Source organism: Sander lucioperca, chromosome 21 (genome assembly GCF_008315115.2).
Source record: "Sander lucioperca isolate FBNREF2018 chromosome 21, SLUC_FBN_1.2, whole genome shotgun sequence".
Taxonomy (NCBI): Eukaryota; Metazoa; Chordata; class Actinopteri; order Perciformes; family Percidae; genus Sander; species Sander lucioperca.
In genome coordinates, this window is record NC_050193.1 from 19,158,055 (window position 1) to 19,179,682 (window position 21,628).

The window sequence follows — 21,628 nt, forward strand, 5'->3', positions numbered from 1 at the left end:
AGGCACGCTCCCCTGGCAAGAAACAGAGCAGCATCCCTTAAAAAGTGATAGGTGACACGTCCCCTTTCTTCCGTTTAAATGTTCTTAGTACAGTTTTTCTCTGAGTTCTGAAAGGAGCTGATATCCCAGCGAACGGAGCGAAACGTGCTTCCTTTGAAACTGGCCTGTCTTTTGGTGATACGGTAGATTTTCCTGAGGACGGCACGTCGCAGCAGGATGTAGACCCACGGGTCCAGGATCTGGTTGCAGGTTGCCATCCTGACGCCCATCATCATCAGCCCCCTATAAGTGTCTCTGTCACTGCCCAGGAAGCCACGGTAGGACTGTGTGGCTGACATCAGTCCAAAGACCTAAAAAACAAAAGAAATTTAAAAAATAATCAACACAAGACGTTGGTAACACTTTACAATAAGGTACAAAATCAGTGTGTCGAGGCGAGTCGAGCAGGTACCATGTAATGGAAAAATGCCATAAAATGTAACAGTGACCAATCAGTGTTGGACCTCCAGTCTGTTGAGATGCCTCTCTAAACTCACCATAAAAAGTTAAGACACATTGAGAAAAAAGATCCGTATTTTGCAGTAATCCAATGACATGAAAAAAAAAAAGTGTGCGTCCGTTTTCCGTTGCAGATTTTAGTACCACCTCAGCGTGGCTGGTCGTTATGCCGTATTGATGCACACACCAGCGCACAAGTATAAACATCAGGCCCCTTGAGTTTGTTTTACAGTTCTGTGGAGGCTCCACGCAGAGCTTTCTCCGTAGCCTGTGTAGCCTATGTAAAAGTGGCCTGATGTTTATACTTGTGCACTGGTGTGGGCATGGAGCCGGCCATGTGTGTGTGTAGTTAGGCTACGGTGAAAGCTCTGCCTGAGCCTCCGCAGAACTGTACAACAAGCGGCGCCGCTGTAAACTACTGTGACCTAACGTACACACACAGAACGTGGAAGGTGTGTGTTGTTGCCAGAAGACACATTTAGTTTCTAAAGAAGCTGGAAGCAGCAAAAACACAGCTGGCTAAACTGTTTAAAAATAGCGGGTTTGTTCAGGACACCCCCGTCTGTCGCTTTCACGTCACCTTTTCGGCTCGCCTCAGCTCGCTGGGAACCTCGACTGAGGAGGTACTAAATAAAGTACCTGTTAGCAGGTACCAGGGACTTTTTATCGTAATGGAAAACCAAAAACGGCGAGTAGAGTCGAGGCGAGTCGAGCAGGTACCGTGTAGAGCCTGGATCGGGCCGAATTTTTCCGTCCGAACCCGGCCCGAGTCCGACAGAGCCGTGACCGAACCCGGCCCGAGCCCGTCAGGCATTATGGTATTTATGTCCGAGCCCGACCCGAGCCCGACACAGTTAAAATCTCGTTGTTTTTTTTCTCATACTAATGACACATGTACGTTTGTTTGTGTGAAAGCTTTTATTAAGCAACTGGAAGGCATTCAGAAATGTCAACAGATGAGGTCATCAGCTCACACGGGGGAACAAGCTCACGTTAATCAGCTGTTTAATTTAAAATGTTCAACGTGTTAACCTCTCCTGATCGCTTCGATTCCGACCGTGGTCAGAAAACCAGGGAGACTGGTTACCTCCAGGGCCGACGGTATATAACGTCGGGGTTAAAATCCCGTTTCTGGTGAGATGATGAATGAACTTGGTTTTCAGTCTGGAGTTTATCTTGGACACACACACACTGTGTACAAAACATAAACTTATTCCACCAACTCTGCTCCGGTCACATCTACACGTCTGCTTCCTCTTTCTCTATCTCTCTTCTGCCCACTTTACACACACACTGAGCTCTCTTAAAGGAGCCGCAGCACCATTTTACAACAAATGCCTTATCACGCTGATGTGACCGAGCCCGGCCCGAACCAGACCATCATTTCTAAATATCTGTCCGAACCCGACCCGTCGGGACCCGTCGGGCTCGGGTACCGTCGGGACCCGTCGGGCTCGGGTCGGGTATCCAGGCCTTAGTACCGTGTAATGGAAAAGCGCCACTAGTTGAATTTAAGTGTCGGGGCAGTTTGCCACCGTCTGTCTATTGCGTTCCAAGACAGCCGTGCCGCGATCGGATTTCATAAAGGCGAGTTGTTAAATTGTTACAATGTTTAAAATCTTCTTTAAAAATAAACATGTTTATTTAGCATGTTTGTTTTGTCCATATGTGCTGGTGCTGTGTTCCCCAAGTGGTAGCCAGGTCTCAGCTGCTACAATGATATGGTAACCACCCTTCAGAAAAAGGGCCTTTTGAAAAAGGGTAACTAATCATTCGTTACCCTTCTGAAAAACAGTAACTATCCTTCTGAAAAAGGGTAACTACCCTTTCAAAAACAGTAACTACCTATTTTTGTGTGTACCTTATTGTAAAGTGTTACCCAAGATGTGTCCAAACTCCCGTTTTTAACCCCGTAACCCTCCTGTTGTCGTCCCGTCGAGCTGCAACTTTTGGTTTTTCATCACAATTTTAAATGAAAAACCTTTTATCAATGTTTTTTCCATCTTTTTCGACACTTTTGTGGCTTTCCTCGATGTTTTTGTCACTTTTTTTCAATGTTTGTTGACTTTTTCTGAGCCTTTTGAAGTTTCTGTGGGTTTTTTCCCCAAATTTTTAAAGCTTTTTTTATTACATTTGTCACTTTTTTTCAACATTTTTGTCACTTTTTTGTCACTTTTTTCGAAATTTTTGTCACTTTCTTTGACTTTTTTGTCACTTTTTTTCAACATTTTTGTCACTTTTGTCACTTTTTTCAACATTTTTGTCACTTTTGTCACCTTTTTGTCACTTTTTTCAACATTTTTGTCACTTTTTTGTCACTTTTGTCACTTTTGTTCAACATTTTTGTCACTTTTTTGTCACTTTTTTCGACATTTTTGTCACTTTTTTGTCACTTTTTTCAACATTTTTGTCAATTTTGTCACCTTTTTGTCACTTTTTTCGACATTTTTGTCACTTTCTTTGACATTTTTGTTACATTTTTGTCACATTTTTGTCAGTTTTTTCAACATTTTTGTCACTTTTTTGTCACTTTTTTCGAAATTTTTGTCACTTTCTTTGACTTTTTTGTCACTTTTTTCGACATTTTTGTCACTTTTGTCAGTTTTTTCAACATTTTTGTCACTTTTGTCACCTTTTTGTCACTTTTTTCAACATTTTTGTCACTTTTTTGTCACTTTTTTCAACATTTTTGTCACTTTTTTCGACATTTTTGTCACTTTTTTGTCACTTTTGTCACTTTTTTCAACATTTTTGTCACTTTTTTCGACATTTTTGTCACTTTTTTGTCACTTTTGTCACTTTTTTCGACATTTTTGTCACTTTTTTCAACATTTTTGTCAATTTTGTCACCTTTTTGTCACTTTTTTCGACATTTTTGTCACTTTCTTTGACATTTTTGTCACATTTTTGTCACTTTTTTCGACATTTTTGTCACTTTTGTCACTTTTTTCAAAGTTATTTCATCAATTGTTTTTTCTTCAAATGCTATAAAATTGACTAAAACTTAAAATTCAATGAAAGTAGTGAACTGATTATTTATTTAACTTGTTGAGCGCTGTAGTGAACCACCCACTTGACTTTTTTGTCACTTTTTTTCAACATTTTTGTCACTTTTGTCACTTTTTTCAACATTTTTGTCACTTTTGTCACCTTTTTGTCACTTTTTTCAACATTTTTGTCACTTTTTTGTCACTTTTGTCACTTTTTTCGACATTTTTGTCACTTTTTTCGACATTTTTGTCACTTTTTTGTCACTTTTGTCACTTTTTTCGACATTTTTGTCACATCTTTGTCACTTTTTTCAACATTTTTGTCAATTTTGTCACCTTTTTGTCACTTTTTTCGACATTTTTGTCACTTTCTTTGACATTTTTGTCACATTTTTGTCACATTTTTGTCAGTTTTTTCAACATTTTTGTCACTTTTTTGTCACTTTTTTCGAAATTTTTGTCACTTTCTTTGACTTTTTTGTCAGTTTTTTCGACATTTTTGTCACTTTTGTCACTTTTTTCAACATTTTTGTCACTTTTGTCAGTTTTTTCAACATTTTTGTCACTTTTGTCAACATTTTTGTCACTTTTTTGTCACTTTCGTCACTTTTTTCAACATTTTTGTCACTTTTTTCGACATTTTTGTCACTTTTTTGTCACTTTTGTCACTTTTTTCGACATTTTTGTCACATTTTTGTCACTTTTTTCAACATTTTTGTCAATTTTGTCACCTTTTTGTCACTTTTTTCGACATTTTTGTCACTTTCTTTGACATTTTTGTCACATTTTTGTCACTTTTTTCGACATTTTTGTCACTTTTGTCACTTTTTTCAAAGTTATTTCATCAATTGTTTTTTCTTCAAATGCTATAAAATTGACTAAAACTTAAAATTCAATGAAAGTAGTGAACTGATTATTTATTTAACTTGTTAAGAGCGCTGTAGTGAACCACCCACGTTATTTTTTTTGGACAATTTGTTTGAAAGAAAACCCAAATTTCTGATAGAGAAACTTTTTGAAAATGGGTCAAAACAACAACAGGAGGGTTAAACCCGACTCATCATTCATTAGAAACTCACACAGCATGCAGCCCAACATTTTCAAACCCAAAATAACTTTATTATAAATTTGGAGGAGATCCTAAAGTTTCCAAAGATACCAAATATCTCCGTGTGAAATTTGGGAAAGTGTGTATAAAATGATGCACGAGACATTTTATAAACTATTATTAAGCCATAGCCATTAAAAGCTGAAACAAGAAGATGCCAAATGTACAATCACACGTTTTTTTCTGACCTTAAAGATACTATAGGGCAGGGGGGTCAAACTCGCTTACACTGAAGACCGTTACACACCGACCAGAAGGCCGTTACACACCGACCAGACGGCCGTTACACACCGACCAGACGGCCGTTACACACCGACCAGACGGCCGTTACACACCGACCAGACGACCGTTACACCCCGACCAGACGGCCGTTACACACCGACCAGACGGCCGTCACACACCGACCAGACGGCCGTCACACACCGACCAGACGGCCGTCACACAACGGCCGTGACCAGACGACCGTCACACACCGACCAGACGACCGTTACACCCTGACCAGACGCCCGTTACACACCGACCAGACGACCGTTACACACCGACCAGACGACCGTTACACACCGACCAGACGGCCGTTACACACCGACCAGACGGCCGTTACACACCGACCAGACGACCGTTACACCCCGACCAGATGGCCGTTACACAACGGCCGTGACCAGACGACCGTCACACACCGACCAGACGACCGTTACACCCCGACCAGACGACCGTTACACCCCGACCAGACGGCCGTTACACAACGGCCGTGACCAGACGGCCGTCACACACCGACCAGACGGCCGTCACACACCGACCAGACGACCGTCACACACCGACCAGACGACCGTTACACCCTGACCAGACGCCCGTTACACACCGACCAGACGCCCGTTACACACCGACCAGACGACCGTTACACACCGACCAGACGGCCGTTACACACCGACCAGATGGCCGTCACACCCCGACCATTACACACCAACCAGACGGCCGTTACACAACGGCCGTGACCAGACGACCGTCACACACCGACCAGACGGCCGTTACACACCGACCAGACGGCCGACCGTCGGCAGTAAAGCCAGTGTGACTGATCAGTCTCCCCGAGTTGGTCCAAAAAGTTCCTCAGAACACCGAAGAGACCAGACGTAATACGTCTCCATAACAGCAGGCGGCGCTGATCTGTATTGTCGCCCAAAAAATGAAAACCGGCAGCTGATTGGACGAACGCGTCACGTGGGTCTGGCTTCTCCAGAAATTCAAAGCCAGACTGTCATGGCGGCTCGTTCAGAATACGATCTCATATTGGACTAAAATAGTTCACCGAAACGTGTTTCTGAAAACATTTGAAGAGAGAAATAGGCCGTGCAGTTGCTGAATCTGTCTTCATTTCAGATCAACAAAGGTCAGTTTAAAAGATTTTCATCAGATTTTGAGAGACTCTAGTCACGCTCATCCCGCTCCCCGTTTCCTGGTTAGCTCTCCACCAATCAGATGGCTCATTGAGTCTGACTGCCGGCAGTGCCCGCCCCCCCGATTATACATGGACGTGGGCACGGAACACACCGAACAGACTCAGGTCACCGACCTCGCCAGACTGTCAGACGACCGATTACCGGGTTGGTGTGTACGTACAGTTAAAGTGCCCATATTATGAAAAAAATCACTTTTTCTGGGATTTGGGGAGTTATTTTGTGTCTCTGGTGCTTCCACACACATACAAACTTTGATAAAATCCATCCATGGTGTTTAGAGTGAGATACGGTTTCTGAATGTGTCCTGCCTTCAGTCTCTGGGTGAGCTGGTCAAAATCGGCACGGCTTGTGACATCACAAGCCGAAACGAGCAGGCTAACCGCAACCATTAGCTCGTAGCGTTAGCTAACGCTAACGCTAGCATGCTAACGTTAAGCATGCTACCTCGTTCTCAATAGCAAAGCACTGCTACAACACACACAAGTTCACCATAATCTACAAAAGAACTACTTCCATGTGCGCCCTCATTTAGAAGTCTCCCAGCTAATCCTGCCTTGTAACTGACTGAAGTTGTAGAAACAGCCTTTCTTTTACTGTCTATGGAGCTAGCTAGCTGACATGATCTACATCTGAGCTACTGGGCATGTGCAGTGCAATCAAAGATAGTCCAGAAGAAGAAGAAGAAAAGAGGTCTCACTCTGTAGCTAAAACAGAGACCAGCTGAAAAGAGGATCTGCAGCAGTGAGAGAGAGCGGTGCAGTACAACAACAATATGGTGTTTTTAGAAAATTAAACCATGTAAACCTATTCTGGTACAACCTTAAAATACAATTATGAACCTGAAAATGAGCAGAATATGGCTGCTTTAAGGGCCACACCAGGAAATGACAATCACATCAAGGGCCAGACATGTAGAGTTCATTGACATGCTTTTATTTCATTGAAAAGTCAAATATCTCTGACTGTCTAACTGCACTTCACATTTGTCTATTTTCTTTTGTCATTTTTGTAGTTTTTTTCAACATTCTTTGTGGCTTTCTCCAACATTTTTGTCTCTGTTTTCTTTAAATTTGTCGTTGTTTTCCAACATTTTTGTTGCTTTTTTGGCACTTTTGACATTTGTTTTCTTCAAAACTTTTGTTGTATTGTTGTCGACATAAAGCCTTACCAAAGTCTGCAAAATAAGTTCCTTAGCCATTATAGAATCTTTTTGGTTTGGCACACAAGCTTGCCAAAATGTACTGTGGACCTAAATTGATAAACGGGCCGGATAAAAATCTGTGAGGGGCCGGATTTGGCCCACAGGCCTCGAGTTTGACACATGTGCTCTAGGGGAATTAAAAAGGGTGCGTGTCAAGAGGTTTTAAAATGTTGTTCGGCAGTATTTAAAAAACAAAATACATTCCTTAGGCAGCTCCCTAAGCCAACAGGAATGTTAAAGGAGACCCATTATGCCTATTTTCAGGTTCAAAATTGTATTTGGGGTTTCTACGACAACGTGTTTACATGCTTTTTTACTTTATTGTAGTACTTTTGTTAGTGTCAAGTGCAAAAAGCATTACATTCTTTATCGTACTACTTAATTTTTCACCATATTAACATTCAATAGACAGAAAATAAGACAACAAAACGCACACAAAAAAGAGGGTTTAGCTCCACTGTGTATGCATGTGCGCATGTGTATGTGTGTGTGTGTGTGTGCGTGCGTGCATGCATATCCATCTACAGTATGCACTTAATGTTTACTTGCCTTAATGCTCAAAAAGCACATTATTTTTCTGGTTCTGTCTGTCTGAATATACCTGTATCCTGTATTCAGCCTCTGTCTCTTTAAGCTTCCTTCATTCATTTTCTTTATCTCTCTACTTATGGTCTATTTATTTATATGAAGTTTTATAATGTTTTAGGAGTTATTTATGTATCTGTATTTTATGGATTGTTTTTAACAATCTACAGTTTGTGTACTTAGAGCTTTTATTTATTTATTTATATATTTAAGTATCTTTTGGTTTTTAAGCGTCTTGCCTCTAGTGTGTTTTCATGATGATTCCTCCGCTCGGTTCCTATTTTTAATAAATTCCTTCTTGTCGATTTAGGGGTGGCTCGGTAGGTGTGTGAATAGGGCTGGGGGGGAGGAATATTATGCTATGTGTGTGTATCTGTGTGTGTGTGTGTGTGTGTGTGTGTGTGTGTGTGTGTGTGTGTGTGTGTGTGTGTGTAGCTGTGTGTGAGTGTGTATAGCTGTGTGTGTGTGTGTGTGTGTGTGTGTGTGTGTGTGTAGCTGTGTGTGAGTGTGTATAGCTGTGTGTGTGTGTGTGTGTGTGTATAGCTGTGTGTGTGTGTAGCTGTGTGTGTGTGTGTGTATAGCTGTGTGTGTGTGTCTGTGTGTGTGTGTGTAGCTGTCTGTGAGTGTGTATAGCTGTGTGTGTGTGTGTGTGTCTGTGTGTGTGTGTGTGTGTGTGTGTGTGTGTGTGTGTGTGTGTGTGTGTGTGTGTGTGTGTGTGTGTGTGTGTGTGTGTGTGTGTGTGTGTGTGTGTGTGTGTGTGTGTGTGTGTGTGTGTGTGCATTTACATGCAGGGTGTGATTTGCTGGGAAGCAGATGTGTGGGATTCCCCTCTTTCTGGTCTACATATCCCTGCTGCATTCATAACATTCAGCAGATGCTGAACAGATGAATGGTATTTGGTTTTGGCCGGGAGTGAGCTCTGCTCTCAGTCTCGACAGCTCTGTGTTTTACGTTGACACCACGTCGTGCTATTTCTTTCTGAGATTATTTTCCATTGAACATCCAAGTTCATAAATCAGTGTTTTGGCATGTCTGGCCGAGTGGCTCTAAGGTTATATTCGTGGTGTTGGAAGGGGGATTTAATTTTTGCATGTTATGTTTTGTTGTGCATGCTCAAAAAACCTCCCCCCCCTCTGCTTTCTTCACAAATCGCACCGTGTTTACATGTATGAAAAGTGCTCTATAAATGAAGTTTGATTGATTGAGTGTGATGTAGCCGACTCTCACCAGCAGAGGGCTCCAGCAGATGCAGGAGGTGACCATGATCCCAACCAGCTGCACAACCATCTCGGTGTCGTGGGACCTGGCCGAACGGCGCTGGGAGCAGGATCTCGTCTTCAGCCGGGCTCTCACCAGCGTGATCCCGCTGATGGTGTTGCACACAAAGGCCGACGCCAGCGAGCTCAGAGCCAGCCCGGAGAACAGCATCACAAAGGCCAGATCCATCGCTCCGGTGCCCTCCATCACCCTGATAAAGCACCACGTCCAAGGGTACTGGTACGTGTACGCACCCAGGCTGAAGAAGGGTAGAAGGGCCACGCATAGAGCCAGCAGCCAGATCAAGGCCAGCGCCATCTTTGTCCGTGCTGTGGTCACCAGACGAGCGTGCAGCAAAGGCCTGGTGACGCCCAGGCAGCGCTCAGCCGCCATGGCGCAGCCCAGGAAGAGAGGGCACAGGCCGAAGAACACCATGCAGCCGCCCAGGAACAGACAAGACCCATCCGGATTGGCGGGATCGGCTCGAAAGCTGGAGACGTATCTCCTGAGTACGAGAGCTCCAGTGATGACATGTCCAGCCAGATCTGTAGCCACCAGGGAGCTGGCAAAAAGCAGGAACGTGGCCTTCGACCGACGCCGGAACCGGTTGTAAGCCTTGGCGAGAATGATGAGGGCCACCACGTTGAACAGGATGCCCAGAGTCATGGTGAGGCCGGCTGCTGTGGGATTGTTGGGTGGGCGGGTGGCATTGAACGCCACTACGGCTTCCACCTCGGGCTCCTGCACCGTGGGGGTGTGGTTACAGAGGGGAACGGTGGCGGTGATGCCTGAGGAGTTGTAGTGCTGCATGGCCAGCATCACCGCTGGGCTATGATGGGCTTCCACAGGGTGAGAAGATACTGAGAAGAGAAACAAGACTGGGTCATTGTTGGGCCAACCGATCAAGGCTGTTTTGAGGTTCCTATTCTATTATCAGTCCCTCCAGAAAAACGTGATTATGCGATCTCATAATTCAATACATAATCAGCCAAAGTCTGCATATTTATGCGGGAGCCGCATTTTTTCAAATACGCCGCACTTTCGCAGCATAAATTGCCGATTTCCGCGCAAAATATGCGGGGCTTGCATGATTTCATAATCCCCGCATTTTCGTTGCAAAAAAGTTCCACATATATCTTAGCAGAAAGTTGAAAAATGTTGCGTTTACTTCACACACGAGCAGCCATTTCCCCCTGTTGCCATGGGAATGTTATGAAGTGACGTATTTACGCGACGTGAACATCATCGAAAAGCTGCACACCCCGCGATGAAGCCATGATGGAACCGCAGTTTTTGCAAGTTCCCACAATTTCAACGCGTAAAATTGCATAAATATGCCGCATATTCCATCACATTTTTTAAGAAAACGTGCCGCATCATCAAGGATTTTAGCCCAAAACTATCACAAAAAAACTGGATTATCTACTGGCTTCTGTGACCTCTGTGACTTAGTCTGAAATAAGTTACAAGCTCAGAGAACAAAGTGACACGAAGGATATATAGCCTACATTTTGAGAGGGAGTAGAAAGATAAGAAAGAGGTTTCAGAGGAAGGTACAATGTAGGTTCACGCAGATAAATCTTCAGAAAGGATAACAGTGTGGATGGGTTGGCTCAGTGGGTAGAGCAGGCGCACATATACTTCGAGGCTTATGCCTCGACGCAGAGGTCCAAGGTTTGAGTCCGACGTGTGACGATTTCCTGAATTTCCTCCCCCTTTCTCACCTAGCTGTTATAACTGATTAAAGGCGGAAAAGCGCCAAAAATAATCTTTAAAAGAAACGACAACAGTGTAACAATGTCTGATACAAACCGAAACAGATGAGGCTTGGTTCAGAGCACGTGAAGTCAGCAGTCAGCACGGTGAAACTTATAACACCCTCTGACTTTTATGCCTCCCTTTTGCCTCCCCAGGGGCGTAAATAGACAGTAGACAGTGGGGGTTAGAGGGGGACAATTTTTCGGGACTCCCGCGGGAGTCAATCTCACTGTTGGTAACGTGACAGGGACGGAATAAAGCATAGAAATCAACGGTAGTGGGACTGAGCCGGAGATTAAATTAAAAAATGACGCTGCAATGTGGTGAGTGCACCCATTGGTTTAAAGAAATGCCAATAAACCAGAGCACGTTTTTCTCCCATCCCAGAATGCTGTGTGGAGTAGCCAGACCTTCCTCCGCAGCCCTGTGTAAGAGGGTCTGGCAATGCGAGACTAGCCACACCCTAATAATTTCCATACAGTCCCTTACAGGTTTTAAAATATTACATCAACATCGCACTGGGGGATAACTTCAGAATGGTATTTCATCACTGTCGTCTCTACAGGGCAAAGGGACGCAACCTCAAAGCTCAACACGTTCGTTTTCAGCCCTCTCTCATTTTTCTCTTCATACGAGGCAACACGGGAAGTCTGAACAAGTTCTGACAGTCTTTTTGACGGCACAGAAAAATCCTGAATGCATTCCTTTAAAAGTGCTGTTATAATGCAGCAGCGGTAACGACACTGTCACAACACGCTGTAAGCAGCGAAGAGTCAGAATCAGAGAAGGATTAATTGCCACGTAACTAACACATAGAAGGAATGTGCCATTTGGTGTAAGGTGCATACATAAACATACAGTATGTATGTGAACATAGGTATATAAACAATTAATGTTAAAGAAACGAAGGTCATACATGCATACACAACACAAAGAAAACATAGAAAGAGACCAAAGAAAGGACTACAAAGAGACAAACGGTTCTGCATATGCATTATGAAAGGTGAAACATATTGCTCAATATATATATATATATATATATATATATATATATATATATATATATATATATATATATGTGTGTGTGTGTGTGTGTAGCTGACTGTTTATCTATTCTACATCTGTTTGTATGTACTGATTTCATTTATTTTGTCTTTGCCCAAACATGATTTTGATTGCCCTTTATTTATTTTTTTAAATCTCTATCTTCATCATCTCTATTTTTACTAACATGGTGTTTGTTATATTATTTGTTTGTTTAAATGTTATGCTATGTGCCTCCTGTTCCTACTCTTATAATGTTGTAATGTTACCACGCTGCACATAGCTGCACATACTGTACATATCTGTCTATATGGTTCATACAGAATATCCATATTTACTCTGTTTTTCTTATTATATATTCTGCTAATACGCTGCATATAACTATATCTATATTATTCTTACTACTAGTATAATGCTACTGCTACTACATTGCACATATCTATACATGTTGTTCATGCATTGTTCATATTACATAGCTATATTTATTCTGCTCTTACAACTGCATTTCATTGTCTTCATATATATATATATATATATATATATATATATATATATATATATATATATATATTGGCAAATATTCCCCGTAAAGACTTCCAAGAATTACATTTTTGTAACTGATATGAGTTTCATTTCTCTTCTGTTAAATGTTTTTTTGTTGCTTTTTAAGTATTTCAATAGATCCAAACTGTAAATATTAACTCTTGTGTTGTCCTTGGGTCAAATATGAACTGTTTTCAAAGTTTCTGTATCAAAAATATGGGTTTCTTTCAACCACATTGCCCCAAAAATAACAGGCTGTAATTATGCATCAACATACGTTCCTCTGATCTTAATTATTAGCTAAAGTAATTCATAATTTCAGGGTTTTTTAACTCAAAATTAGGCGTAATTTAATATAAATGAGGTTTATTGACCATTAATTACAAACAGAAGTGTAAAACTAGCAGTGATAAGTTGGAGTGAAGTTGGATTAGAAGATGTATACATATATATATATATATATATATATATATATATATATATATATATATATATATATATATATGCTTTATAAAACAGGCAAAACAGACAATACGAGTATTTCTCGACCAAACATTTTGACATAATTAAATATTATAGCCTCGGGGTATTTGTCCTTTTACATGAAAGATATCTAACCTACCTTTGAAACACTAAATCCATGGAGAGGATCAGGATCACTCAGATCTTGACAATTACTCATAACTGAAGCCACTTCCAATACATTTTAATCCTTTTTGCTCTTAATGTCTTCTTGTGTCGCTCCAAAGTAAAAGGACTTCTTCACCTGAAGTGTTTTCCTCATTCTGCAACAGAGACTACAGTATGTAAAACTCCTCTCCTCCTCTCTGAACAAGCAGCCTCCCTGTAACGTTGCACAAGCATGTCCTCTGCATACTGCAGCCGGCTGCTTTTATACGGTCGAGCTGCACTGGCTTACATCGCCTCTGGGGGTCTCAGTCGGTTTAAATGTCCTCCCAGCAGAGACAGAATGAATGGGCCACTCAGAGAAGCCCCACAGCAGAGGCAGCATGAATATTTAAAATCCAGCTGACTCACCCTTTGCTGACACACCACACCACACCACACAATTATGAGATATAGGGGATTAAATATTAAGCGTATAACAAAAACAACTTGTAGACTCAAAGACCTGCTTCAGGCTGCAGGGTAAATCTCCTTTTCCTTTCATCACATTTTATTTCTTTTTTAAAGGTCCTATGACATGCTGCTTTTTGGATGCTTTTATATAGACCTTAGTGGTCCCCTAATACTGTATCTGAAGTCTCTTTTATATAGACCTTAGTGGTCCCCTAATACTGTATCTGAAGTCTCTTTATATAGACCTTAGTGGTCCCCTAATACTGTATCTGAAGTCTCTTTTATATAGACCTTAGTGGTCCCCTAATACTGTATCTGAAGTCTCTTTTATATAGACCTTAGTGGTCCCCTAATACTGTATCTGAAGTCTCTTTATATAGACCTTAGTGGTCCCCTAATACTGTATCTGAAGTCTCTTTATATAGACCTTAGTGGTCCCCTAATACTGTATCTGAAGTCTCTTTATATAGGCCTTAGTGGTCCCCTAATACTGTATCTGAAGTCTCTTTCCTGAAATTCAGCCTTGGTGCAGAATTACAGCCACTAGAGCCAGTCCCACAATGAGCTTTCCTTATGATGTGCCATTTCTGTGAGTTGAGATGGCTGAGCGTTACTGAGCAGCCTCCAACTGAGCTTGAAGACGTAGATGTGACGTGAGCAACCTGTCTGAAAGTTGGAAGTCTTCTGGTAGCTGTGCCAAGAGAAATCTCAATCATTCCCAATCTAGCAGAGACGGAGAGCGTAGGTATATGTAAGGAGATAACATAGGCACAGGCTAATTATTGATCACTAAAATAATGCTGATTATTGGCTCGGTGTGTAGCTGCTTTTAAACCGTCCCGTTCTTCCCGCGAGTCACGGAAACATAAACCCACCAACTGCATCAAAAGGGACGGCAATAGTCCCGACCAAGCACGTTTAGATAAAGCGCGTTATATGACGCTATACGAGACTTTTAGCGTCAATAACAACGACAAAGATCACCTGACCAAGCGTCCGTAAATTCAGTCAGGGAGACTTTAATTACGTTATCTCTCTTCTCTTTAACTGATCAGCTGGGCAGTGGGTGTTACGGTTCTGTATACCAATCAGAATCGGGCACGTACGTTCTAACCAATCACAGCATGACTACCATGTTTTATATCTGCTCTCTCTCCTGCTTCTGTCAGTTGTATTTTCAGACGAGAGTGCGACCCGCCTCCCCCCCTTCTACCTCCAGGCATTTTCAACACGGTGTTCTCGCTCTTCTCCCGGCTGACGGCTCGATTTTACGTCTACGGATTTTTCTCACCACCACCAGTGTCTAGATTCCATTGGGGGATATGTTTGGTTTTCCTAAACATTTAAATTGTATAGATACCCCTTTACAATGCAGTCTAATCTCCAAAATTATGTTTGTACTTACTTGGTTATATGTTATTAATAAATGTTTGCATATCTGCAACGGAGTCTCTCCTGATTGAAATGCCACATGTACGTTTGTGTGGAAATCTTTTATTAAGCAGCTGTAGGAAGGCATTCAGAAATGTCATCAGCTCTCACGTTAACACAGACACACACCTACATAATCAGCTGTTTTAAATTTAAAATTTTTAATGTGTTAACCTTTCCTGCTTGCTTCTTTTTGGACCGTGGTCAGAAAACCAGGGGAGACTGGTTACCTCCAGGGCTGATGTTATAAAATGAATAACGTCGGGGTTAAAATCCTGTTTCTGGAGAGCAGATGAACTAACTTGGCTTTTAGTCTGGAGTTTATCTCGGACACCACACACACACTCACAGTCACACACTCACACACACACACACACACACACACACACACACACAGTCACACACACACACACACACACACACACACACACACACACACACACACACACACACACACACACTGAGCTCTCTTAAGGGAGCTGCAGCACCATTTTACAACAAATTCCTCATCGCGCTGATGTGACCGAGCCTGACCCGAACCCGACCATAATTTCTTAATATCTGTCCGAACCCGGGCCGGCCTGTCGGGTACCGTCGGGACCCGTTGGGGACCCGTCGGGACCCGTTGGGACCCGTCAGGCTCGGTTTGGGTATCCATGCCTTAGTGTGGACGCGCTGACAGTGTTGTTGTCATTACTTATAATGCCTCATGGGGGCGACAGAAACTACGCACTGTAGCTTTAAACTACATTTCCTGCTGATACTTAAAAAAAATGAACACTTTTTTTGTCACTTATTTTGGCGCGTTTTTGTCTCTTCAACGTTTTTTTTCAACTTTTTTGTCGCATTTTTCGACATTTTCTGGGTTAGGCTTTTTTCCCACTTCCACCAGTTTACACTAACAAGTTCTTACCTCTAGTTTTACACATTATTTTACTTTATGGTCAATGCACCGCATGTAGCCTATATGAAATTATATCTAACTTTTGAGTTAAATAAGCAGAAAGTATGCATTAGATTTTGACTAATATTTAAAATCAGAGGAACGTATGTTGATTGATAGTCACAGACAAAGTGAAGTCAGAATAATTCTATAATATTAAATAAAACACCCAAAATTCAATTAAAGTATTGAACTGATCCTTAATTTTACTTGAGAAGAGCGTTTTGTGGAACCTTCCGTGTTACTTTTGGGCAATTTGGTTCTAAAAAAACCCCCAAATGTTCTGATGTAGAAACTTTAAAAACAGGTCAAATTTGACCCAAAGACAACAGGAAAGTTAAGTAACTTTTTCAATGCAGGACTTTTACTCGTAACAGAGTATTTTTACAGTGTGGTATTAGTATTTTTACTTACTTATTGTAATGCAGGGATGTCAAACTCACTTTCGTCTGGAAAAGGGCCAGACATTTTATTTAAGAGAAAAGTCAAATATCTTTGACTGTATTTTTTGCATGTCTTATAACGTCTTCTCACTTACAGTTTGGTCGACATAAAGTCCTAAAAAAGTTCCGTAGCCATCATATATCAGGGTTTTGGTGTTTTGTCTTATTGTGGTAGTCTTGTTTTTCTGTTATGTTCTGTTTCCTGTTTTATTTTGTAGTCTGTCTTGTCTCCCTTGTCTTGTCTAGCTTTCTTCCTGTCTTTGTTCGTTTCCCGCCTTTTTTGATTGTTCTGCCCCACCCTGATTTGTTTCACCTGTTGTGTCACCTGTCCAGTGTTAGTCCTCGTTACCTGGTGCATTTAGTTCCTGTTCTGTCTTTGTCTCTTGTTGGATCATTTCCTTCTGTCTGCCGTGTAGTCTGTTGCTGTGTGTTCTGTTTGGTGTTCCTTGTTAATCCTTGTTAATCCTTGTCAGTTGATTGCTTGCCACTGTTCTGCGTTTTTTCCTGTTCCTGTTTTGGGGATTCTGCTTGTACCTGTTTTTGTATTTGCCTGCCAACCTCTGGACACCTTTTGTAAGTTTTGCCATTAAATTCTTTATTCCGTATTACTGCATTTGGGTCCTGCATTTCCTGTATCCCGTAACAGACTGTTATGACATCATAGAAATAAAGCACCAAAAAAAGTTTGAACAAAGCGACAAAAAATGTTGAAAAAGCGAAAAAAAAAACCAGGTGTGCCAAAATGTATTGGTATCCACATGTGTCAAACTCGAGGCCTGCGGGCCAAATCCGACCCCTCGCAAATTCTGATCCGGCCCGCATATCAATTTAGGTTCACAATCAATTTTGGCCCAGCTAGTTGTGCGCCAAACCAAAAACATGGGAAAGCAGAATATGGCAAATTTGCCGACTTTGAGACTCAGAAATTCCCCCAGAACCAGAACCAGAGAGTTTGCATATTCAGACTGTGAAAGATCTTGTTGTGAGTCAGCTGTGTGGTAGCCTACTTATAAAATGTAATCATTATTTTGCATGATTTGCTAAATTCTAGGATGGATTTGGAACTTTTTTGCTGACTTTTTCAGGGCTTTATGTGGACCAAACTGTAACTGTACGGCCGCCGACTTGAGCTGTAAAGAAGCTCTGGCCGCCCGGTCGAGGACGCTGGTCAGAAAGTCCGGGGAAGCTGTTTGAGGCTTTGGCCGCTCTGACGTAGCAGCATTCTATGTTCATCATGGAAAAAGATCAAGCAGCCACTGCACGGCCAATACACTGACCCTAGAAACCTTTTATAAATGACATATATAATGACAGAATGTGTATTGGTTGTTGGTCGCAGCGGTGTCTGTTAGCAGTTAGCTCGCTCGTTAGCCGCTGAACCGCAGCAGCGTGCAGGCAGAGCGAGCAGCCGCCAGCTGTTGATCCGTGCAGGACTTCACCGTGAGCGGACTGTTTAGAGACCATGTGACCGGCAGGTAACGTTAACTGGTCCCTATACGCAAATATCATAAATGATAGGTAACCCAGCAACGGCCATGATGAGCTTCTCCTCCTTTTTCTCTGAACTAATGTTTTGGTAGGAACCAAAGTTTACATCGTATGTTTCTCTGGAATCAGCCAGCGTGAAGGACGTCTATATTCTGATTGGTTGCCGCTGAACCGCGTCATAGCTCATTACCATAAAGTTGACCTACTTTCAACTCGACGCCGACAGATTTTCCGCTCCTTGCAGCTGAGAGAAGCAGCTTCCATTGAAAATGAATGACTTCCTGTATCTTTAGAAGATCAAGTCGGCGGCGGCGTGGACGGACAGTACGTGAGAAGACCATATGAGACATGCAATAAATGAGTCAAAGATATTTTACTTTTTCGATGAAATAAAAGCATGTCATAAACTCTACATGTCTGGCCCTTGATGTGATTCTCTTTTTCCAGTGTGGCCCTTAGCGAAATTGAGTTTTGACATCCCTGTCCTAAAGTGACATGCGGCCGGATCAAAGTCTGTGAGGGGCCGGGTTTGGCCCGCAGGCCTTGAGTTTGACACATGTGCTGTAAAGGATCTGAATACTTCTTCCACCACTGGGCTGAACTGTCTTTAGTTGAACGTGCATTATGTGCTGTAACTGCTTGAGAGCCTTGTCTCTTGTTTGTTAATTCTACAGAAATTGAAACTAGCCCCTGCTCTTCTGAACGACCTCAACATGTCTGTGGTTAGCTCGCGTCAACGCAAACCAGCTGTGCCTCCCGCCTCGACAAACATGGCTGTCACATTCTGTAGCTGCAGCTGGGACTGCAAATGGTTTCCCAGTTCTCCAGGAGACCGGCCAGGCCGTGGCTGGGGACGTTAGGATTTAATGCTACAATAACAAAATGAAATAAAAAAAGGACTTTTTTTGCGCCAGGCTTCACCCTTTGAGAGGAAACGACATCCCAGCCAACAGAGCGAAATGTGCTTCCCTGAAACATTTGAATAATTCCAGCATTATTTATCTATGGAAATCATTCCTATCATTATTCAAGAGCCTGGTCTTTCTGGAGCTGAAGGCAGGAAATCTGTCTGAGCAAATATATATTTGAGTGAGTCCACGCATAAAGTTCATGCAGATGCTGAGAGAATGTGAGCGGGGGCTATTTGAGCGTGAGGACAGGTTTTTAAGGTAAAGCACTTCAAAATCTGAATGTTAAATCATTAGCCGCTTTCCGACCAGAGGGATTTTTGCAGTTCCTAGAACATAAAGTTCCTAGAACCCTTTTTTTCTTGTGTTCCGACTGGACCAATTTGGGGATTATTAAAGTGCCCATATTATGAAAAAAATCACTTTTTCTGGGATTTATTTTGTGTCTCTGCTTCCAGAGACACAAAATGTGGTGCTTCCACACACATACAAACTTTGATAAATCCGTCCATGCTGTTTAGAGTGCGATACGGTTTCTGAAAGTGTCCTGCCTTCAGTCTCTGGGTGAGCTGGTCAACATCTGCACGGCTTTCTACGTCACTAGCCGAGATGAGGGGGCTAGGGGGCTAACCGTTAGCATGCTAGCTCGTTCTCAATGGCAAAACACTGCCACAACACACACTAGTTCACCATAATCTACAAAAGAACTACTTCCATGTCCCTGTTCTGCAGGTATTCCACACAAAGTTGGAAGTGCGGCCTCGTTTAGAAGAAGTCTCCCGGCTAATCCTGCCTTGTTCTACTGAAGTTGGAGAAACAGCTAGCTCATGTAGTCCTTACCTAGCTACTGAGCATGTGATCTTACCTAGCTACTGAGCATGTGATCTTACCTAGCTACTGAACATGTGACTCTAGTACTGCATGTCTACCTAGCATGATTTACTAGCATGAGCATGTGGTCTTACCTAGCTACTGAGCATGTGTTTACTGCTATGCATGGTCTACTAGTACTGAGCATGTGGTCTTACCTAGCTACTGAGCATGTGGTCTTACCTAGCTACTGAGCATGTGTGAATCCCAACAAAGATGGAACAGAAATGCTTGCTGCACACGTAACTTTGGACATATAGTCTCGCTTTGCCAGACCTTCCTCCACAGCGCTGCGGAGGAAGCTTCTCCCGTAGCTCTGGGTGGATGTCCTGACCTGACTTGAGTGGGAGGTAAACTGGGCTACATCACGTCTCCCCCCCTCTGCAGCACTGTTGTCGGCCAGTGCGTCAGCATGCAGACCGTGACGAAGGACAGTATTAATAGATGAGATGGCTTTTCACACTCAAACATATAAATTAGCCAATTATCTAGATAAAGCTCGGGAGAAGAGGAAAAAAAGCTCTTTCGAGATGAATTGTAGATGAGAATTTGTTGTTTGTGTGTGTGTGTGTGTGTATATACATATATGTATGTGTAGGCCTATATGTGTGTATATGTATATATTTATATTCATGTATTTCTCCGAATGATTTGTATATGCGACAGGAAGACGTTTGTTAAATAAGTAAATTTGTGGTGTCTTGTAATCCCATGTGGGATGGGCCAAAATGTTTGGCATGACACAGAAATATAATATAACTAACTAACTAACTATTAATTAGGTGATAGAGACCATAGTGAAGGACAGTATTAATTAGGTGATGAGACCGTGGTGAAGGACGGTATTAATTAGGTGATGAGACCATAGTGAAGGACGGTATTAATTAGGTGATGGAGACCGTGGTGAAGGACAGTATTAATTAGGTGATGAGACCGTGGTGAAGGACGGTATTAAGCCGGCAGCTGCCTTCAACCTCCTACCTAACAGTCGGCTCTATCGCCTAGTTTTTATTATACTAATAAAGTGTTTTTAAAACCAAAGATACATTTTTACGTGTAAGTAAGTATTAGCCTCACGCTAATTTATCAAGACTAGGCCTACCGGCTAAACTAACGCTAGCTTCATGGCAACCTCTACACCTGGCGAGTCCCCACTCCCCCTCAGGATTTCCTCGTTGTTTAATAATACAAACAAAGAAATTGCTGACCTCAGGGAAGATGTTCGTCGGCTTTCCGAGGACTTAAAAACCAAAGATGCTTTGTTAACCGCCTGCTTGGACGTGGCTCATAATCAGTCGCTCCGGATCTCATCTCTCTCGGCGGCCTTCCAGGATACCGCGCCATGGGACCCAGCTGCCTGCCCACGCCCATCGTCCTGCTCGACACCGGTTATCAAGCCACCCTGGACTGAGGTGGTTTGCGGCCGAAAGAGAGCCTCGGGTAGGGCTCCATCGCCTCCTGCCCTCAGCCTCTCCAACCGCTTCAATGCCTTGTCGGAGTCGGAGCCGGTAGCGGCCAATGCGGCTCACCGGGCTCGCCCCGCTTCAAAGCAGACTGACCAGCCGTCGTCACGGAAGACGATTGCTACCGCGCGGCGAAAGCTTCTGAGGGATGCGGTAGTCAGACGGTCCGGTGGCCTACACTGCCTGGATCGGCCAAATGACAACGTTCCTCAAAAACAATCCCCACAACCGAACGGTAAGCAATCTTCCTCTTCTTTTCCCTGCCCATCTGAAACCGACACTGACTGTTTTGCTCCCGTCACCGGCTACCCACACCCCCCCACTCCTCGTCCGCTCTTCCCCCTAACCATAGTAATTATTGGGGACTCCATCACTAGAGACCTACGGTTTCATAATGCTGTCACACACTGTTTTCCCGGAGCCAAAGTTGCAGACATCCTGGCTAAAGTTATGGACCTGATACCCTCATTTCCGACCTCTATCAAACGCATCGTGGTCCATTGTGGACATAACGACATGTCCACTCGGATTCAGGAGTGTGAGCGCACAAGGCGAGACTTT

The 21,628-nt window shown here is 42.8% G+C and overlaps 1 protein-coding gene across 1 annotated transcript in view; it reads right to left on the reverse strand.

The window, feature by feature from the left end:
• The window catches only part of LOC116046749 (prostaglandin E2 receptor EP1 subtype-like), a 13,413-nt gene extending 86 nt beyond the window's left edge, over positions 1–13,327 (reverse strand). Inside the window, exons 1-3 of the mRNA XM_031295155.2 lie at positions 13,064–13,327; positions 9,067–9,956; positions 1–350 (exon numbers count right to left, since the gene is read on the reverse strand). The exon at positions 1–350 is cut by the window's left edge and continues 86 nt beyond it. Coding sequence (XP_031151015.2) covers positions 75–350; positions 9,067–9,915 — 1,125 coding nt within the window. The 5' untranslated portion in view covers positions 9,916–9,956; positions 13,064–13,327 and the 3' untranslated portion in view covers positions 1–74. The remainder of the gene's footprint in view (positions 351–9,066; positions 9,957–13,063) is intronic.
• Positions 13,328–21,628: the final 8,301 nt, after the last annotated feature.